The sequence below is a fragment of the Tauraco erythrolophus genome, chromosome Z (genome assembly GCF_009769465.1).
Source record: "Tauraco erythrolophus isolate bTauEry1 chromosome Z, bTauEry1.pri, whole genome shotgun sequence".
NCBI lineage: Eukaryota > Metazoa > Chordata > Aves > Musophagiformes > Musophagidae > Tauraco > Tauraco erythrolophus.
In genome coordinates, this window is record NC_141496.1 from 57,603,774 (window position 1) to 57,621,540 (window position 17,767).

General features: G+C 41.6%; 1 protein-coding gene across 1 annotated transcript in view; it reads right to left on the reverse strand.

Moving 5' to 3' along the window:
- The window catches only part of YTHDC2 (YTH N6-methyladenosine RNA binding protein C2), a 34,227-nt gene extending 17,063 nt beyond the window's left edge, over positions 1 to 17,164 (reverse strand). Inside the window, exons 1-10 of the mRNA XM_086628762.1 lie at positions 16,969 to 17,164; positions 16,496 to 16,586; positions 12,743 to 12,939; positions 9,897 to 10,096; positions 9,110 to 9,276; positions 8,043 to 8,145; positions 6,684 to 6,840; positions 1,793 to 1,900; positions 549 to 697; positions 9 to 144 (exon numbers count right to left, since the gene is read on the reverse strand). Of these exons, the coding sequence (XP_086484888.1) occupies positions 9 to 144; positions 549 to 697; positions 1,793 to 1,900; positions 6,684 to 6,840; positions 8,043 to 8,145; positions 9,110 to 9,276; positions 9,897 to 10,096; positions 12,743 to 12,939; positions 16,496 to 16,586; positions 16,969 to 17,164 (1,504 nt within the window). The remainder of the gene's footprint in view (positions 1 to 8; positions 145 to 548; positions 698 to 1,792; positions 1,901 to 6,683; positions 6,841 to 8,042; positions 8,146 to 9,109; positions 9,277 to 9,896; positions 10,097 to 12,742; positions 12,940 to 16,495; positions 16,587 to 16,968) is intronic.
- Positions 17,165 to 17,767: the final 603 nt, after the last annotated feature.

Genomic DNA, 17,767 nt, shown 5'->3' on the forward strand with positions numbered 1-17,767 from the left:
AACCTTACCACTGACATTTTCAGTTAAAATGAGATGGAAAACCTGAGCGAAGGAATCAACATCTTTGTGCAACCAGATGTCAGAAAGGCAAGAATCCATTTCTTTTATTAGCCACGGTTCAAGGCAATTCGTATCTTTTTCAGTCTGAAGATAAAAAAAACAGTATTGAAAGATGAATCTTGTCAGAGTTGTCTTTATTCTCATATATATATATTAGACGTGAAGAATTTGAACAGTTAGTTTTCAAACTAGCAACCATAAACGCAGCACTCATATCAGTTAAAGCATACATTGTATCATATGCAAGTATTTTAAACAATGGTAGCCTAGTCATTTGATCTAAACAAAAGTTAACTACCACCACTATAATTGAAAAGCACACTTTAGCTAGAATACTTCATGCTCATTAAAAAAAAACATGTTTTAAAACACGTTAGTATTCTTCTAGAAACTCTACAGGAGTAATATCTTTAGAACTTTGTTTTTAAATGAGTAATAATAATATAATGCAGATTTAAACGTCTCTTCCAACACAAGGAAAAACTTACCAGTTGATTAAATACTGTGTCACCACCATCATCCAACAGATTATACTCTTCAGTTGCACTTGGGACAGATCTTTGTCTCTGAGACTCCAGTTTGCTATTATTTTCTTGAGCAGAACACCACTCAGTAAGACTGCTTTGCTGTTTTTCTTCTAGAATGCATAAAATATTTCCAAAATCAGTTTTACAGTCATCTTAAATTATCCATTGTTTTCAGTTACAAAAAAAATAGTTATATCAAGCCACAAAGTTCTACCTATTCCATCTCTTTTATTTAATCTAGAATGCAGTTACAAGTCCAATATAAATCCTATGATTAAGGGCACTCAAAGTGCACCATTGCAAACATCTGATATAAGAACAAGGTAAAAAACACCATTTGGGTGCTTAGCCCCCTAAATCTCTAGTATTCCAATTTACCACATTCAAACGAGCTTCCTAAGTAAGTACTTTCTACACAATTCTCAGTCCAGGTCTTTCCCCAGAAGTGAAATACCAAAGAGAAGTGATACAGCTTCTGCATGCAACAATTAATTTTTGTGTACCAATAGATAAAGCATTACAAGACACCAGTGCCTCAACTGAACTTTTCTATCCACGGTGACCAGAGCTGAGCACCACGATAAATACACAGTTAGGACTGTATGTTACAGCTTTGCCTCATTTGGTTGGTTGGTTTTGTTTTTAAATACGTACTAGGATCATTACTTTCAGTTGTCAGGAAAACTTCTCAAATAATATATCGACTTTATCAATTGATAAAGTTCCAGTGTGTTAATGCTTCTGGGCTGTATATATTAAATACATCCATGTCTGAAGAACGCAGTGAAAAAAGTTACTAATAGGAACCACTTCTGTGCAAGATGTACAAATCCTGCCCTCTTTAATGAGTGCACTTTAATTGGCATCCAAGTCAGCACATAGCATCTTCTGCTTCTATAGTTTTCATGTGGGCAAAGTCCCCAGCTATATGCAATTTTACTCCATAGTAATTAGGAAGAACATAACATACATCAACTGAAAGCAAAAAGAATATAAACTGTGAAAAAAAGTGAATTTTTTTTTTTTAAGTTACATAATCAACTTCAATAACATAAACACTGAGAGCTTAAAGATACTTGTTGTCATCTAATCATGTCTCATTTAATATTCTGACTTTGGAATTTTAACAGAGAATCATCCTGTTTAGTTGTTCAATCAATCAATGAGACTCATTGCCAACACGAATAATTAAGAATTCCACCAACCTTGCTGCTTCTCTTTTTTGTACTTTACCATCTCTTTGTTTGTATACCCAGTGCTTCGTAAAATGTCCTCCAAAAACATCTCTTTAACTTCAAAAGGTCTTCCGTGTACTGCAAGTATACATAAATCACGATACGTTAGATACTTCCTAGCTTCATTTATAATCTTCATTTTAAAAACGCAGTTTTGTAGACAAAAAGTGATTTAAACATTATGATGGCCCGACTTAGAGAATTATTACTTTCCTTGAAAAGTCTTGTAAGAGTATCTTCACAGGGTTTATTTTCCTAAGATTACTAGGCCACAAACTAAAACAATATTTCAAAATGGAAATGCCAGCTGGGTACCTTGTTTCTCATTAACCTCTTCAATTCTATTAAGTGTTATAGCAAGAGGTGTTCATAAGACTGATAGTTATTAAATGCAATTTTATCAAAATAAGAAAACAGTAATTTTTCTTTAGGGTTACAAAAAAAAAAGAATTCACTGTGTAAAACTGCCACCTGGATTACAAAATATAAGAGCAATTAATACAGCTTTAGTGCAAGATCCCACAAGTAGATTGCCACCTTTGTATTAAACTATTTTTTTCATGAGAAGGACATGAGGAGATAAACTTCTCTCAATTTCCTTAACCACTTCTGACAAATTTAGCTCTCTTTACCGAATACTTTCTGATAAATGAGACATTCCAATTATCTTTATTTCCTAATAACTTACCTTGATTTCTTTTTCCATATCACTGTTTTGTAGACCTTACTTTTGGACATTAAAGGATTTTTTTTCACAGGAAGATTTCAAATATCTAGATTTTAATTTCCGGTCCCTTAGCAGATGCTTACCATAGTTGAGTTTAATATCTATCACCTAGGACTTTACTTGAGGAAGAACAAACTAAAATTCACATACTTTTAGAAGCTGTCATGGAGGAAGTCTTCCAACACTTACCACAAACTCTGTGTGCCACAGAAACACACAACTACAAAATATTAGTTTCTGTGTTCAGGACTTAGCTGACTGTGCCAGCTATATTGTTGAAGAAGGATCAAGTATTTTTCATAACATTAACAAAGTATCTAAACCCTCTTCTTTTAATTCTTAAATTCTCAAATGGCAAAAGCAAAGTGTCTTTTCAATTGCGATTAGCCTGTGAAGACAAGCAGGCAACGGTATAACCACTGAGGCAAAGTGGAGAAAGAGACTGTCATCAGAATTTCTGAAGAAACATCCTGAACTAAATGAATAGGAAGCTACAAGAAGAGTAAACTGGAAAGACCTGCAACAATTGTAACTGAGGTTTCCCCTCTCAAAAAAAACAAATTTGGAGAACATTGAAACCACGTATAATTTCTAGATTCCTACCTCCAACAAGCTGCAAGACTTATTTTTTTAGGTAGAAGTTAAAAACTGGGAACTAAATACTTCTATCTGTTAAAAAGAAAAAAGATTTCTTTTTCAGGAACATTCACCGAAATAAACCAATAATTTGTAGAAAAGATGTCATGGGACTGCTGCACTTCTTAAAAACAGGCTGACATGCCGTCAGTTTACTTGATTGGTCTGAAAAGAAAGCATTTCTCATAAACACCTCTTATCAAAACACATTATACTTGAACATCATTGTTGAAAAAGGAAGAGGACTGCAAAGTGCCAGAGGTCACCCACACAGAAAATTTGCAAGCCAGGTGGTGACGGGAGAAAAATAAAAAAATTAAAAAAAAAAAAGCATCTCCCACACATCCGTTTTATCTCTGCTAAAGATGAGTCAGATTAAATTAAAACCGCAATAATTATAACTTTCCTTTGCACGTGAACTCTAACTGCAGATTACTGAGTCTGAACATAAATTAACTGCCATGTCTTTTCTCAATGTTTACCTAGATTAACAGCTAATAGTTTCCTTTAAAATAAGGAATCATGTGATTAAAATAAGAAAATCCAATTTGCCTAGGACTGTATTTCTGAAGTGACTAGGTGCAGTTATCGGTGTTTCATCCAGTAACCAGTAGCAATCTCTGAAAAAATAGAATCTACTGGAAGGTAGAAAGGTCTTTTCCAACCTAGAAATCTATGAATCTATGAATCTATGAATTAATATATATCACATTCTTGCAGACTGTAGGGTCTGTATCACCATGGAGATCAGCACTTTAAAGAACCTTTTCCTGCTTCCTGAACTGAACATGGAAGGGGCCAGGACATCCCTGCACTTACAGAATCATAGAATCATAGAATGGTTAGAGTTGGAAGGGACCTTAAACATCATCTAGTTCCAACCCTCCTGCCACGGGCAGGGAAATCCTCCACTACACCAGGTTGCCCAAAGCCTCATCCAACCTGGCCTTGAACACTTCCAGGGATGGGGCAGCCACAACTTCTCTGGGCAACCTGTTCCAGTACCTCACCACCCTCACAGAGAAAAATTTCTTCCTTATATCTAATCGAAATCTCCCCTCTTTCAATTTAAAGCCATTGTCCCTTGTCCTATCACTACACGCCCTTGTAAAAAGTCCCTCGCCAGCTTTCCTGTAGGCCCCCTTTAAGTACTGGAAGGCTGCTATAAGATCACCCTGGAGCCTTCTCTTCTCCAGGCTGAACAGCCCCAACTCTCTCAGCCTGTCTTCATAGCAGAGGTGTTCCAGCCCTCGGATCATCTTCGTGGCCCTCCTCTGGACCCACTCCAGCAGCTTCATGTCCTTGTGTTGGGGACTCCAGAGCTGAACACAGTATTCCAGGTGGGGTCTCACGAGAGCAGAGTAGAGGGGCAGAATCACGTCCCTTGACCTGCTGGCCATGCTTCTTTTGATGCAGTCCAGGATACGATTGGCTTTCTGGGCTGCCAGTGTACATTGCTGGCTCATGTTGAGCTTCTCATCCACCAGCACTCCCAAGTGCTTTTCCTCAGGGCTGCTCTCCATCCATTCTCCGCCCAGCCTGTACTTGTGCTTGAGATTACCCTGACCCACGTGCAGGACCTTGGACTTGGCCTTGTTGAACTTCATGAGGTTCTCACAGGCCCACCTCTCCAGCCTATCAAGGTCCCTCTGACTGGCATCCCTTCCCTGCAGCGTGTCCACAACACCACACAACTTGGTGTCATCTGCAAACTTGCTGAGGGTGCACTCGATCCCATTGTCCATGTCACTCGTCAATGGCCTCCACATGGACATTGAACTGTTGACCACAACTCTTTGAGTGTGACCATCCAGTCAATTCCTTATCCATTGAGTGGTCCATCCATCAAAACCATGTCTCTCCAGTTTAGAGACAAGGATGTCGTGTGGGACAGTATCAAGTGCTTTGGATAAATCCAGGTAGATGATGTCAGTTGCTCTTCCCCTATCCATCAATGCTGTAACCTCATCATAGAAGGCCACCAAATTAGTTAGGCAGGATTTGCCCTTAGAGAAGCCATGTTGGCTGGCACCAATCACCTCTTTATTTTCTATGTGCCTTAGCATAGTCACCAGGAGGATCTGCTCCATGATCTTGCCAGGCACAGAGGTGAGACTGACTCGCCTGTAGTTCCCTGGGTCTTCTTTTTTTCCCTTTTTAAAAATGGGGGCTATGTTTCCCCTCTTCCAGTCATTGGGAACTTCACCAGATTGCCACGACTTCTCAAATGTGATGGACAGTGGCTTAGCAACTTCATCTGCCAGTTCCCTCAGGACCCATGGATGCACCTCATCAGGTCCCATGGACTTGTCCTCCTTCAGGTTCTTTAGATGGTCTCGAACCTGATCTTCTCCTACGGTGGGCAGTTCTACATTCTCCCAGTCCCTGCCTTTGCCTTCTGTGGCTTGAGCTGGAGCCCTTGCCAGTGAAGATTGAGGAAAAGAAGTCATTGAGAACCTCAGTCTTCTCCATATCCCGGGTAGCCAGGTCCCCCGTTTCCTTCTGGAGAGGGCCTACATTTTCCCTAGATCTCTTTTTATCACTGACATATCTATAGAAGTTTTTCTTGTTGCCCTTGATGTCCCTGGCCAGATTTAACTCTATCAGGGCTTTAGCTTTCCTAACCTGATCTCTGGTTGCTCAGACAATTTCTTTTTATTTTTCCCAGGCTACCTGTCCTTGCTTCCATCCTCTGTAGGCCTTCTTTTTGTACCCGAGTTTGTCCAGGAGCTCCTTGTTCATCCATGCAGGCCTCCTGGTGTTCCTACCAGACTTTCTCTTTGTTGGGATGCACTGCTCCTGAGCTTGGAGGAGGTGATCCTTAAATATTAACCAGCTTTCTTGTGCCCCTCTTCCCTTCAGGGCTTCATCCATTGTACTCTACCAAGGAGATCCCTGAAGAGGCCAAAGTCTGCTCTCCTGAAATCCAGGGTAGTGAGCCTGCTGTGCACTCTCCTTGCTTCCCTAATTATCTTGAATTCTACCATTTCATGATCACGGCAGCCAAGGCTCTCCTTGAGCGTCACGTTCCCCACCAGCCCTTCTTCGCTGGTGAGAACAAGGTCCAGCAAAGCACCTCTCCTCGTTGGCTCCTCTACCACTTGGAGAAGGAAGTTATCATCCATGCATTCCAGGAACCTCCTGAACTGCTTATGCCCTGCTGTGTTGTCCTTCCAATAGATATCAGGGTGGCTGAAGTCCCCCATGAGGACCAGGGCTCGTGAACGTGAGGCAGCTCCTATCTGTCTGTAGAGGGCCTCATCCACCCAGTCCTCCTGGTCAGGTGAACTCAGAACTCCCTGACATACAAACACTTCATTCTTAAGTAGGTGCAAATAGTTAAAAAAAGACAAAAATGAACAAAGAAAGAACAAGCATTACTGTAACTCTCTGTATTTATCATGTTCCCTTACTCAGAATCGTTTGCTACAGTTTCATAAGATCTGTAAGTACCTAGGGCAGGTATACTCAGATTTAAGAGCTTACATAAATACTTACTGTGTATTACAGGGCAACTTCCAAAATACCTAATAAAGAGATCTGCATCTACAACAGCACTGGAAATAATTAGTTTTAAATTAGTCTGTTTTTGCATCACGTCTCTCAGCTTTATTAACAAGAAGTCACTGAACCTATCCCTCTCATGTACTTCATCCTATAACAAAAAGGAAAAAAAAAAATCAACATATAAACATTATAGATCCAAGATTATAACTTTTCACAAATATGAACTTTTTTAGAAACTAAAACATATAATTTGTGGTACATTACAGATGCATTACAATGTGTAAGTCTAGTTTAAGTAAGGGTTTTTTTAAAAACTACCCAAAAGTCAAAAAATATTTCAAGAAAGTATACAAAGATACCAGAACAGACTGCCCTGGTAATGCACAAGCCACATACACCTTGATTTCAGAAGTTAAAGTGAACTTCTGAAACTTTTCTAATTTCTATGTTTGAATCTCATTTTCAAGATAATGGCACAAACCACAAATCCTACAAATTTTATTTTAACAAATTCTCACTTCACAATTGATGAACTTTTAAAGAAATGTATGATACCACACAATCGGAAAAAAGTTAGATTGTTTAGCTCCATTAAGTCATGCACAAAGCTTATCATCAATTAAGGCGCATGATTGGTTAATCGTCTTTGTTGGTGTGTTCTTCTGTTTTGTTCTGTATTATGAAGTTATGAAGCAGGGACCCAAATATAACATTTTTAAGCTGAAGTCAAGAACATATCAATAATTCTCTCACACTTTTCCATTTTGATAAACAGGCAGGCATCTAAAATTAATTTTTCTCTCTTCAGCAGTGTTACCATAACTTAATGTTACGGTAAACATTCTGGTTCCACTAATTTACCAAACTCCACAATAGGAATATTCACATAATCATAAATGAATACACTTAATTTGCTGAAAATTAGACTACTCATTAACTTGAAAACATTTGGGCAAACAAATGGACTGCAAATGTAGTACTGCTAAAACAAGTACATGATACAAGAAATTCTGACACACTCACATAGAATCATATCTACATAAGCCTCTCTAAAGCTTTTTTGCTTTCTGACAGAGGAAGATCTGAAAAATTTAGAGCTCTGTCCTCCACAACTGCATCATGATTCCAAAATTAATTATTGACATGTACCTAAAATAAGATACTTTCACAAAAAAAAACACTAAAAAATGTACATGCTACAGTAAAGACTCAGCAAGTCTTCAACATTAATTTAGATTCTAACCAAAACCACCTTAAAAGCAAATTAATAAAGAAAATTAGGATCTCATCTTCTAATTAACAAGTAATACATACTGCTCCACCTCACACGAAACATAACAGGATTCTTACCACGATAACATGTGTCACAGTTGATAGAGCGCTGTCTCCCGCCATTAGCGTGCGAAGTAGTATGCCATTAGTGCAAAATGTTAGAAGTGTCTTTGGAGAAACCCTATTGAAAAGTTCATAAAGATACTTCAGGTTTTTTGCACCACTTAAATGCTGCTAGTTTTCCACTAATTACTGAAAATTAAAGGCTTGAACAGCTGCTCACCAGAAGTGGAATTAGATTATCGTTCTCTCACCACAGAATTCATGCATACTACTAGTTTTTAAACTATGCCTGTTGCCAGAGAGTTCTGAAGGAATCTTAGCGTTTATGCTCCAAAGCTTCAGACAATGGATTAATTAACAGAGCGAGATTCAAATTTATATAAATAAAAAAGCTAGTGAAACAGAACCTTGAGAACCTCTCCATGTTGTTTAATTTACTGGAAAATTCCGTGTATACTGCTTTGGAAAACCAGATTTCAATTCTTCAGCATATGCTTGGATATAGTCTTTGTATTTGCCTACATGTGATGGCTGACCTGGGCTGGACACCTGGTGCCCACCAAAGCCGCTCTATCACTCCCCTCCTCAGCTGGACAGGGGAGAGAAAATACAAAAAATAATAATAATAATAAAATAATCTAGAAATCGCACACAGCCTTCAGACTTTCACCCATTCCTGCTCTGCTTTAGGAACAAATTCCTCAGGTGACCTAGAAAACTCTACTTTTCTATCACTTCATGCTTTAAACATAAAAGCTGAAATTAAATTTAACCCAAACTAGACTCATCATTCACTTTCAAAATCTGCATAGACTTGACTTGAAATAACACAAGGAATTCCACACACACCCCCAAGATGAAATCAAGAGAAAGCACTTGCAATTCACTTACGTAACACAACTCACTACATGGAACTGCAAAATACAGGAGGAAAACTGTTATTTTCACTCTTAAATATCCTACCTATACTCTATATACTGAGCTTTTACTAAGCTGTATCCCAAATATACTGTAGTTTAAATGCACACAAGACTAAAGATACCAAAACAACATCAACTGACTTTAGGAAATATCATTAGTACCTGCTTTCTAATCGGATCTGATAACCAACTGTCTGGCCAATCTTTTCTTTTCTTTCTGCTGCCACTCTTTCAGCCACAGCAACAGCTGCCAAACGTCTTGGCTGAGTGCAAAATATACGACAGGGAGTTCCATTTTTGTAACAGTCATCAAGAAGGAACTGAGGGATCTGTAAAGAAGTGGTTTAAATTTACTTTTTAATTTGATAAAGCCACGGCTTTTTTACCATCGTGAAACAACTTAACTGTGTCTCAGTACTACACAGGTTGAAAACGGATTCAGAATAGAATTATCACTGCAAATGTACTTAAAGAAGCAGAAAGGCAGCAAAAATAAATTTCTGATTTGAACTTTAATCTATTTAAAAAAAAAAAGTTGAAGCTTCTCTCTCCTGCTTCAGAGAAAACTGTAAAAAAAACATACCTGTAGGTAACCCTTTAATTCTAACACAGTAATATTCTAGTCTAAATACTAAGAACAGAACCAGCTTTAGAGAGAGAAGGGCTATACAAAATCACAGCTACTTTCCCTTCAGTATTTTATATTATTTTAATGAAAAAACAGTATCCATCAGAAAACCATTCAGAACCATTTACGCTTTTAGTAAGCATCTGCTTCCTTAGTATTTCAAAAGCAATAAAGTGAATTAGAACAAAAGACTTTTGATTATATAGGAAACCAAAAGCCTTCAAAGTAGCATAAAGAAATCCCTTATTACATAAATATTACAAAATTTGCATTAGTTTTGTATAAATACTGCTATATTTTTATTTCATTAAGGAAACATACTTGAGTAGTTTTTCCTGATCCAGTATCTCCTACAATCAAAACAACCTGATTGTCCTTTATTATTCTGACAATTTCTTCCTGTTTTTCAAAAACTGGTAGTGACTGCCTGAAGGAATCAAACTCTGATTCCCCTCTTTTCATTGGAACCTGAGGGATACCGCTGTTAAGTCGTCCACTTGTCTTGTTCACTTCTCTGTTTTCTGTGAAGAGAAGCAAACAATTTACTTAGACACAGAAAAAAGTCACTAAAACACTACTTAAAAATCGCACATAAAAGTTAACATTCCTGAATTTACATGCATCCCTATAGATAAAGTAACACACTCATCCCACATTTAAACGCCATATCCACAGTAACACATCCTGTTATGGTGCTTGAAATAAATACTGTTCAAAGGAGACAGCAGTTTCACAGATATTTCGCACAAAACCAGACTATCCCCATGCATTTCTCAAAGCCAAAAAAGGTCATAAAGCACAAAAAAAAGAAACAGAAACTAAACCCAAGAAAAGCAGCCTGGCATATTTTCTTGGCCTACATTCACACCTCCACAGTTTGCCTAGCAATATTCGCTGCATAGTTAAACCTTTAAGTTACTCAAAACTGACAAGCATGTCTCCTGAGAAAAAGATAACTTCACTGTGCTTCGTATGCCTTCTTTCACATCCTCCCTGGTCTTTTACGACCTCCTTTCAGTCAGTCTTACACAAACTAATGCTCTAGTCTGTAAGATTTGTCTTAAACCACACCAATTGAACCATGCTGTATCTAGACCCCTGGATGCACACAGCAGAGTGCGATGTGTTAGAAAGCAACGCATTAGTAGCCAAAGAACCTGCACGTCTTCGAGAGTGACTACTTCAAATGCAGTATTGTAATCATTACAAAATACTAGTCGTTTAGCCTAAATTATCAAGTTTTCAATATAATGATTCACTCAGAGTCAATCATTTAGCATTAGGACACAGGGGTTATAGTATACACTGTGTGTTTGGCATTACTAACTTGGCATGAGTGGCCAGAACTGTTAGAGCCTTAGGCCGCAAGCTGTGAAATTTTACTTAGATGTGCTTGTAGCTGGGCTACCTTTAATTTTCTTCTTTGTAGCTGCTACAGCGCTGTGTTTTGGATTTTGTATGACAGTAATGTTGATGCACATGGATGTTTTGGCGGTTGCTAAACAGCGTTTATCCTAAGTCTAGGACTTTTTCCAGTGTTTCCCGTACACTGCTGGCACCAGGTGCGTAAGAAGCACATACCAGAAGATGAGGAAGGTAGCCATCAGCAGCAGCTGCCATTCAGCAAGATAAGAACAGTTAACGGCCTACTTGCCTGAGAGACAGAGAAAGAATCCAACAAAGCGTTAGAAGACCCCAGACCAGAAATCACCATTGGACCAAAAAGGCACGTGAAGAACACGTGAGGGGTAGATGCACAGGCGTGAGGGTATAACTGTCCAGGGATTCCTTTGTTTGGGGTCCCCCACTGGAGGCACTTGGCTCAAGCTGGCCCTGCTGCTGTACCACTCTATTAAATTATTTATTTTTATAAAATTTGATGCCTGAGAGTCTACAGTAGGAAACCTAAGGTCAAACCTGAAGGAAGATAAAGCACCCAAGAGTGAGTGTGTGTGTAAGAGAGAGGTCCAAAGGGGCACCCATCAATCGGGCTCACTGGAGCTTCCTGCTGCAAAGGGACTCGGGTCCTAGCAGTTAAAGTCTCAGGTAGCATGCGTGCCACTCCTTGAATGGTGTGTGAAGGTTCAGGCAGTGCCCTCTCCTTTAATGGTAACTACTATTCTGTAATTCCTTATTTTCCAGAAGAATGGAAAGCCTCCTGTAAATTCAATTATACACATTTCATGTGATTAACAGATTAATATATTAAATTATAAGCACTGTCTTATGAAGATAGACATAGGCTAAGAGCCTAGAAGAGCCAAAAAACATTCTGGAGAAGTAAAGAAAGATAAATTTCATGTTATTCACTAGTTTAGGCCTTACATTCCTAAGGAATTGCTTTTCCGTACTTTTATTATAGCTTCATCTCTGTTCATTAAACAGCCCTAATAAACAACTGAAACAACTGAATACTAGTAAAGGAAGCATTTAAAGTATGAAACATCATAAATCGGAAATATCCAATGAAATAAGGCATACTGGTACCAGCGTTTTCTGTGCAGTACACCCAGCTTTGTGCACAGAAACAGAACATAACTCTTTATAACAGTTAAAGCAATAATCTTGTGGAAAGCATCGTTTTAAAAAACCCACAATATATCAGAAGTTTGTCTTTCAGTGAACTGTTTCATATTCCAGAAATCAAGAAGTCTGGACAGTAGTCTCTTACGGACCAAATCTACTTTAGAAGATGACAAAACAAAAAAATAAACTTCTTATTTTATCAAGATCACGAATTCCTATAAGCAGAACAGCCAGCCCCATTTTCACACAAGGGTGTTTTTATATGGCAGTCATGGTAACGATTTTCTACTCAGTCTCATCTCGCAGAACTTGTAGGAACTCACATTTCAGAAATGTACTTCCAAATAAATTTGGCTGGAACTGGCTCAAAGATTCAAAAGTAACTTAGCGCAAAGGAGACACTGGAATGTCACTGGGTGACATGACTAAGTTCCTCATGACACCAGTTTTAAAAGACACTATATCAACAACTGAAAGTCAAGAAAATTAATGGGTTTGTTTGGGGTGGGGGGTATCAGTTGGGATGGGAGGGGAGAGAGGAAAGAAAGGTTTTTGTTTTGCAGTTGGGTTGTGGGTTGGTTGGGGTTTTTTTTAAGCAGTGTTGATTCACAAGTCTGTATCAGAAGACACACTGAGCATACCAGATTCAACAGCATATGCATTTCCTCGCTCTGTCTTTGGCAGAAGATCTGTTTGTTCTTTATTTGTGACAGGAAATCTCTGAATTAAGCTCCGAATAGCACGTTTCGTACTGGGAGCCAAGCAACAAGTCATTATTGCACGTGTTAGTTCTGATCCATCCTTCTTCCTTACAGTCAGGTATCGATTTGCTCCTTTTCTGGGAGGAAAAAAAAAAACAAACGTATTTTAGGAAGAAGTAACCTATTTACCTCTATGTAATGATCTATGATCATAAGTCGTTCAAGATGGCTGTCAGATTATTTTCAAATATAATGTAATAACTAGAAACTTCCAAATAATGTCCTATGTAGCATAACACACATCAAAATAACAGACACATTCACAATACCCACCATCAAAACCACCCTCTATTATGGAGGAGAGATTCCCCTAAAGCCCATGGAAGAGACCTCAGTGGAGCAGGTTCATCCTGAAGGAACTTCAGCTTGCAGGAGAAACCCCATGCTATTTTCTCCCCACGTCCTGTTGAGCAGGGGAGAGCAACAGACCAAGCTGGCTGGGCTCCTGGCAGTCAGTCAAGGTCGCCCGACCACAACACTGCCTTCTAAGGCTGGAGTTCAGCTCCTGGTCAATCCATATAACATTCCAGAACAGCAAAAATACCGAAACTGGAACAGTACGTGAAGGTGCACGTATAGGGAAAGGTTGGCAGAACTGGGAAAAAACCCTGCAATGTTTCCCATGACTATGCTGCCAGTCTTCAGTAGTTTGTGTCTCAGCAACTTAGAACCACAGAACCATTGAGACTTGAAGGGACCTTTGGAGGTCATCTAGTTCAAACACCTGCTCAAGCGGGGTCACCCAAAGCAAGTTGCCCAGGACCACGTCCAGACAGCTGTTGAGTATCTCTAAGGAGGGAGACTCTACCACCTCTCTGGGAGACCAGTCACACTCACAGCGAAAAAGTGTTTCCTGATGTTCAGAGGGAACCTCCTGTGTTTCAGTCTGTGCCCACTGCCTCTGGTCCTGTCACCGGGCACCACTGGAAAAAGCCTGGCTCCTTGCACCCTCCCTGCAGGTATTTATTTATGTACTTTGATGAGATTCCCCTGAGCCTTCTCTTCTCCGGGCTGAGAGATCTTCTTCATAGAAAGTCCCAGATCTTCTTCATAGAAAAGCTTTTTCAGGCCCTTTATCATCTTGTTGGCCCTTCACTGACCTCTCTCCAGTATGTCCATGTCTCTCTCCTACTGGTGATCCCAGCACTGGACCCAGCACTCCAGCTGTAGCCTCATCAGTGCCGAGTAATGGGGAAGGATCGCCTCCCTTGACCCGCTGGCAACACTCCTCCTAACTGAGGGGACGGAGAAGCTGGAGACAGAGCTCTGATGCTGTGCGAGCACCGTTCAGCAGTAGCCAAAACACGGGTGTGTCATCAACACCTTTCTAGCTACCAATACACGGCACAGCACTAGGGAGGCTGCTTTGGGGAATGTTAACTCCATCCCAGACAGACTCAACATAGCACACTGCTAACAACGTCTAAAGGAAAACATACTAGCTATGAAGAGTTTATAAAGTTTCCTGTAAGTACGCTTGCTTGCTTAACTCAAAGGAAAAAAACTAAGGACACAAAAGAGTGTCCTATGGTTCCCAAGCAACAGCTTCCCTTATTTAATCAATCTGTGCAACAAGTATGGATATAGTAACCAATATTAACATTAAAATTATACTCTATCTAGAAATTCAATGATGAAAGCCAATCATGATCAAGATTTTAAAGACTGATCATTTCAAAAGTTATTACAAGCACAAATACTGAAGAAATCTGGGGACACTAAACACAAGTAGAACATTTGAATTTATTTTAAAAGGACATTTATGTTTCTTAAATGTGCAATGCATTATTATAGTAAAAAAAAAGATACAGCTTATGTCTTCCCAGGTGAATATTCCTTTTTTCTCAGCTGTTTAAATTGCAGTTCAACTATTCTCCAAGCTTCCTGCCATTCTGAACACTGCACATTTAAAAAAAAAAATTAAAAACAACCCCAAAAGAAAAAAGGGAGGTGATCGTCCCACTCTACGCTGCACTGGTGCGGCCTCACCTCCAGTACTGTGTGCAGTTTTGGGCACCTCATTATAAGGAGGACAATCAAACTAATTATTAGAGTGTGTGCAGAGGAGGCAACCAAGATGGTGAAAGGCCTGTAGGGCAAGACTTTTGTGGAGCAGCTGAGGTCACCTGGCTTCTTCAGCCTGGACAAGAGAAGGCTGAGGGGTGATCCCATCAGTCTACAGCTTCCTCAAGGCTGGGGGGGGGGGGGGCAGGGAAGGGAGGGGGCAGCAGAGGAGGGGGTGCTGATCTCTTCTCTCTGGTGACCAGTAATAGGACACAAGGAAATGGAATGAAGCTGCATCAGGGGAAGTTCAGACTGCACATTAAGAAAAGGTTCTTCACTGAGAGGGTCTTCTGTCACTGGAACAGGCTTTCCAGGGAAGTGGTCACTGTGAGAGTTCAAGGAGCATCCGAATGATGCTCTTAGTCATATGGTTTAGTTTTATGTAGCACAGCGAGGAGCATGGAGTTGGACTCGATCTTTGTGGGTCCCTTCCAACTTGAGATAGTCTATGAAAACAACCACCTAAACCATCACCGAATCCACTAGGGAGCCACTCTTAGACACCGAGAAAGCTCTACAAAGAACCAACAAGTATTCCAGCAGGGTTTACCAGTTACAGTTAAGCACAGGCATTGTACAACCCAAACATCTTCCTGCCAAGCAGCTGTGTGCATCTGACAAGGCTTTCTAACACTCCATGTTCCCAACGTATGGTGTAAAGACATGCAAGTTCAGCCAAACTTATTGTCCCAGGCATCTGCGGCAAAAATCAGCTACATCACTCCTGAGACCGAAATAACACTGGAAGCATAACTTCACTTCAATAGTAGTATGCTTGAGTAAGATCTTCTGAAACCAAGCTGTACGTTCAACACAACCAGTGCTGAATAGCACTTACTGCCTAATTAAGTACAGATCAGAGAACTAACATTCTACACCACTTTTTCAAGAATCATGACGTATCACCAAAAATTACTAACAGCAAATGCTGCTACAGTTTTACAACAGTCCGCACACAAGTTATATGTGACACTCCATCTATTTGAGTTTTTCCTGTGACTTTCCCTTTCCTGTTGCTTTGCCACCTGAACTCCCAAGGGAACCAGATTCTCAGCTTTCACACAAGCTCATCAGGTCAAAGATCATGGGTTTTCTCTTCAAAAGATCAGTGCAGGGTAAGAGAAGGCAACATCATCATAGCTGGATACGAACCTTCTTCTCCTGCACTTCTCAACAGAGGCACACTTTCAGATGTGCTACTCTAGATTACACTTTATCTGTCAAGGTATGAGATTCTATGCAAAACGCTTGGGTACACAACAGTACTTGAAAAACAGAATAGATCTTGGTGAGAACTCTTTTCACGGACCCACTAAGTCCATAAAACATAAGGGCAAGCTATCTCAAACGAAGCGTGTCACACGTTCGCCTTTTTTTTTTAAGTAGACATAAAGCAAATCACAACGAATACTTATTTTTATCCTACTTTTTAAACTTTTTCCTCTTTTTCCATTGCAACAGCGCAGGATATGCTAGAAACACAGATAATTTAAATGCTAGTCATGAAATTCCATACATTTGCACCAAAAAAAAAGGAAAATAATAAATAAAAATAAGACTCCAACTTACCCTTTACTTTTAGATATCAGCCCAAGAGACTGACAGAGCCGGTGAACAAACGCTCTTTCAGTACTAGTGAAAGAAGAAGGAAACTCCATTTCTAGAAAGATAATTAAAAAAGCAAAACCGTAACAACGCAACACGCAGTATTCTGTATGCGTTATCTCGATGTTACACGAGTTTTCCAATCCCCAAAGCCACCCCGTCCTCCCGTGAACAACGGCACTACGGGCACTGCTGCATCTTCGTACGCGTAAGCAGGGTCCACAGGCAAGCCACCGTACCGGGGCGGAAAGGAGCTGCGGAGAGGCTTCTAACGGAGAGCTGATGGAGAGCCTCCGGGCTCAGAGGTCTGTCACCGCCTCTCCGGGTCGCCTTCCCGCGCCGGCCCAGGCCAGGTGCCCACGGCCGCCCCGGGCGCACCTGCCAGGCAGGGCTCCCCCCGCACCTTTCGCCGCCGCGGCCCAGCCGCTGCTACGCACCTTTCTCCTCTCCGTACCGGAACCGCTCCAGGGCAAGGTTCACCGCGATCTCCACCTCCTCATCGACGCGGACAGCCTTCAGCCCCTTGCCTCGGCCGCGGCCCGCCGCGGGGCCGGCGGAGGCGGCGGCGGGGGCACCCGAACCCCCCGAGCCGCCAGCGGGCTGCCGCGGGGAGACGCTACTGGGCTGCGACATAGCTCCGCGACCGGCGGCGACAGACCACGGTGTCGCGGAGACCGCGGGGGAAACCGCGACGCGGCGAGCCCTGGTAGCGCGGGGAACCCGGGGGAAGCCAAACGCGCCGGCGCCAGCGGCGGTGGCAGCGGCAGCGTCCCCGGCCGACGAGCAGGGCCGGGCCGGCGCAGCGTCCCGCCGTCAGCGCGCGGGGCGGGCGGGAAGAGCCGCCCCGCCCCGCCCCGCCCCGTCCCGGCTCCCGCCCGGCGGAGGCGCCGCTGCCACAGCGGTGGGGCGTGGCGAGAGCCGGTTCCCCTGGTCCCGCCTCGGGGCGCTCACGGCCCACGGATGGCCGCGGCGTGCTCAAGGGCCAGACATGGCCGCGAGGTGCTTCTTCTTCGGACCGGGGAGGCGTCGACTTGCGCGCCCAGGGAGGCGGAGGGTTGTTTTCAGTCACGTACTCCTCCGGGGCGATTGGCACAAGAAAATGGTGCGGGAGGCGTGACGTGTTGTATGACGTACTTCGGTGAACGTGAAAGCTGAGCAGGGAAACCTGCCTTCCTCAGCTGGGAGAGATGGCGAAAGTGCTCCCTGCTGATGTCGGAGGTGAAATTAATGGTGGGG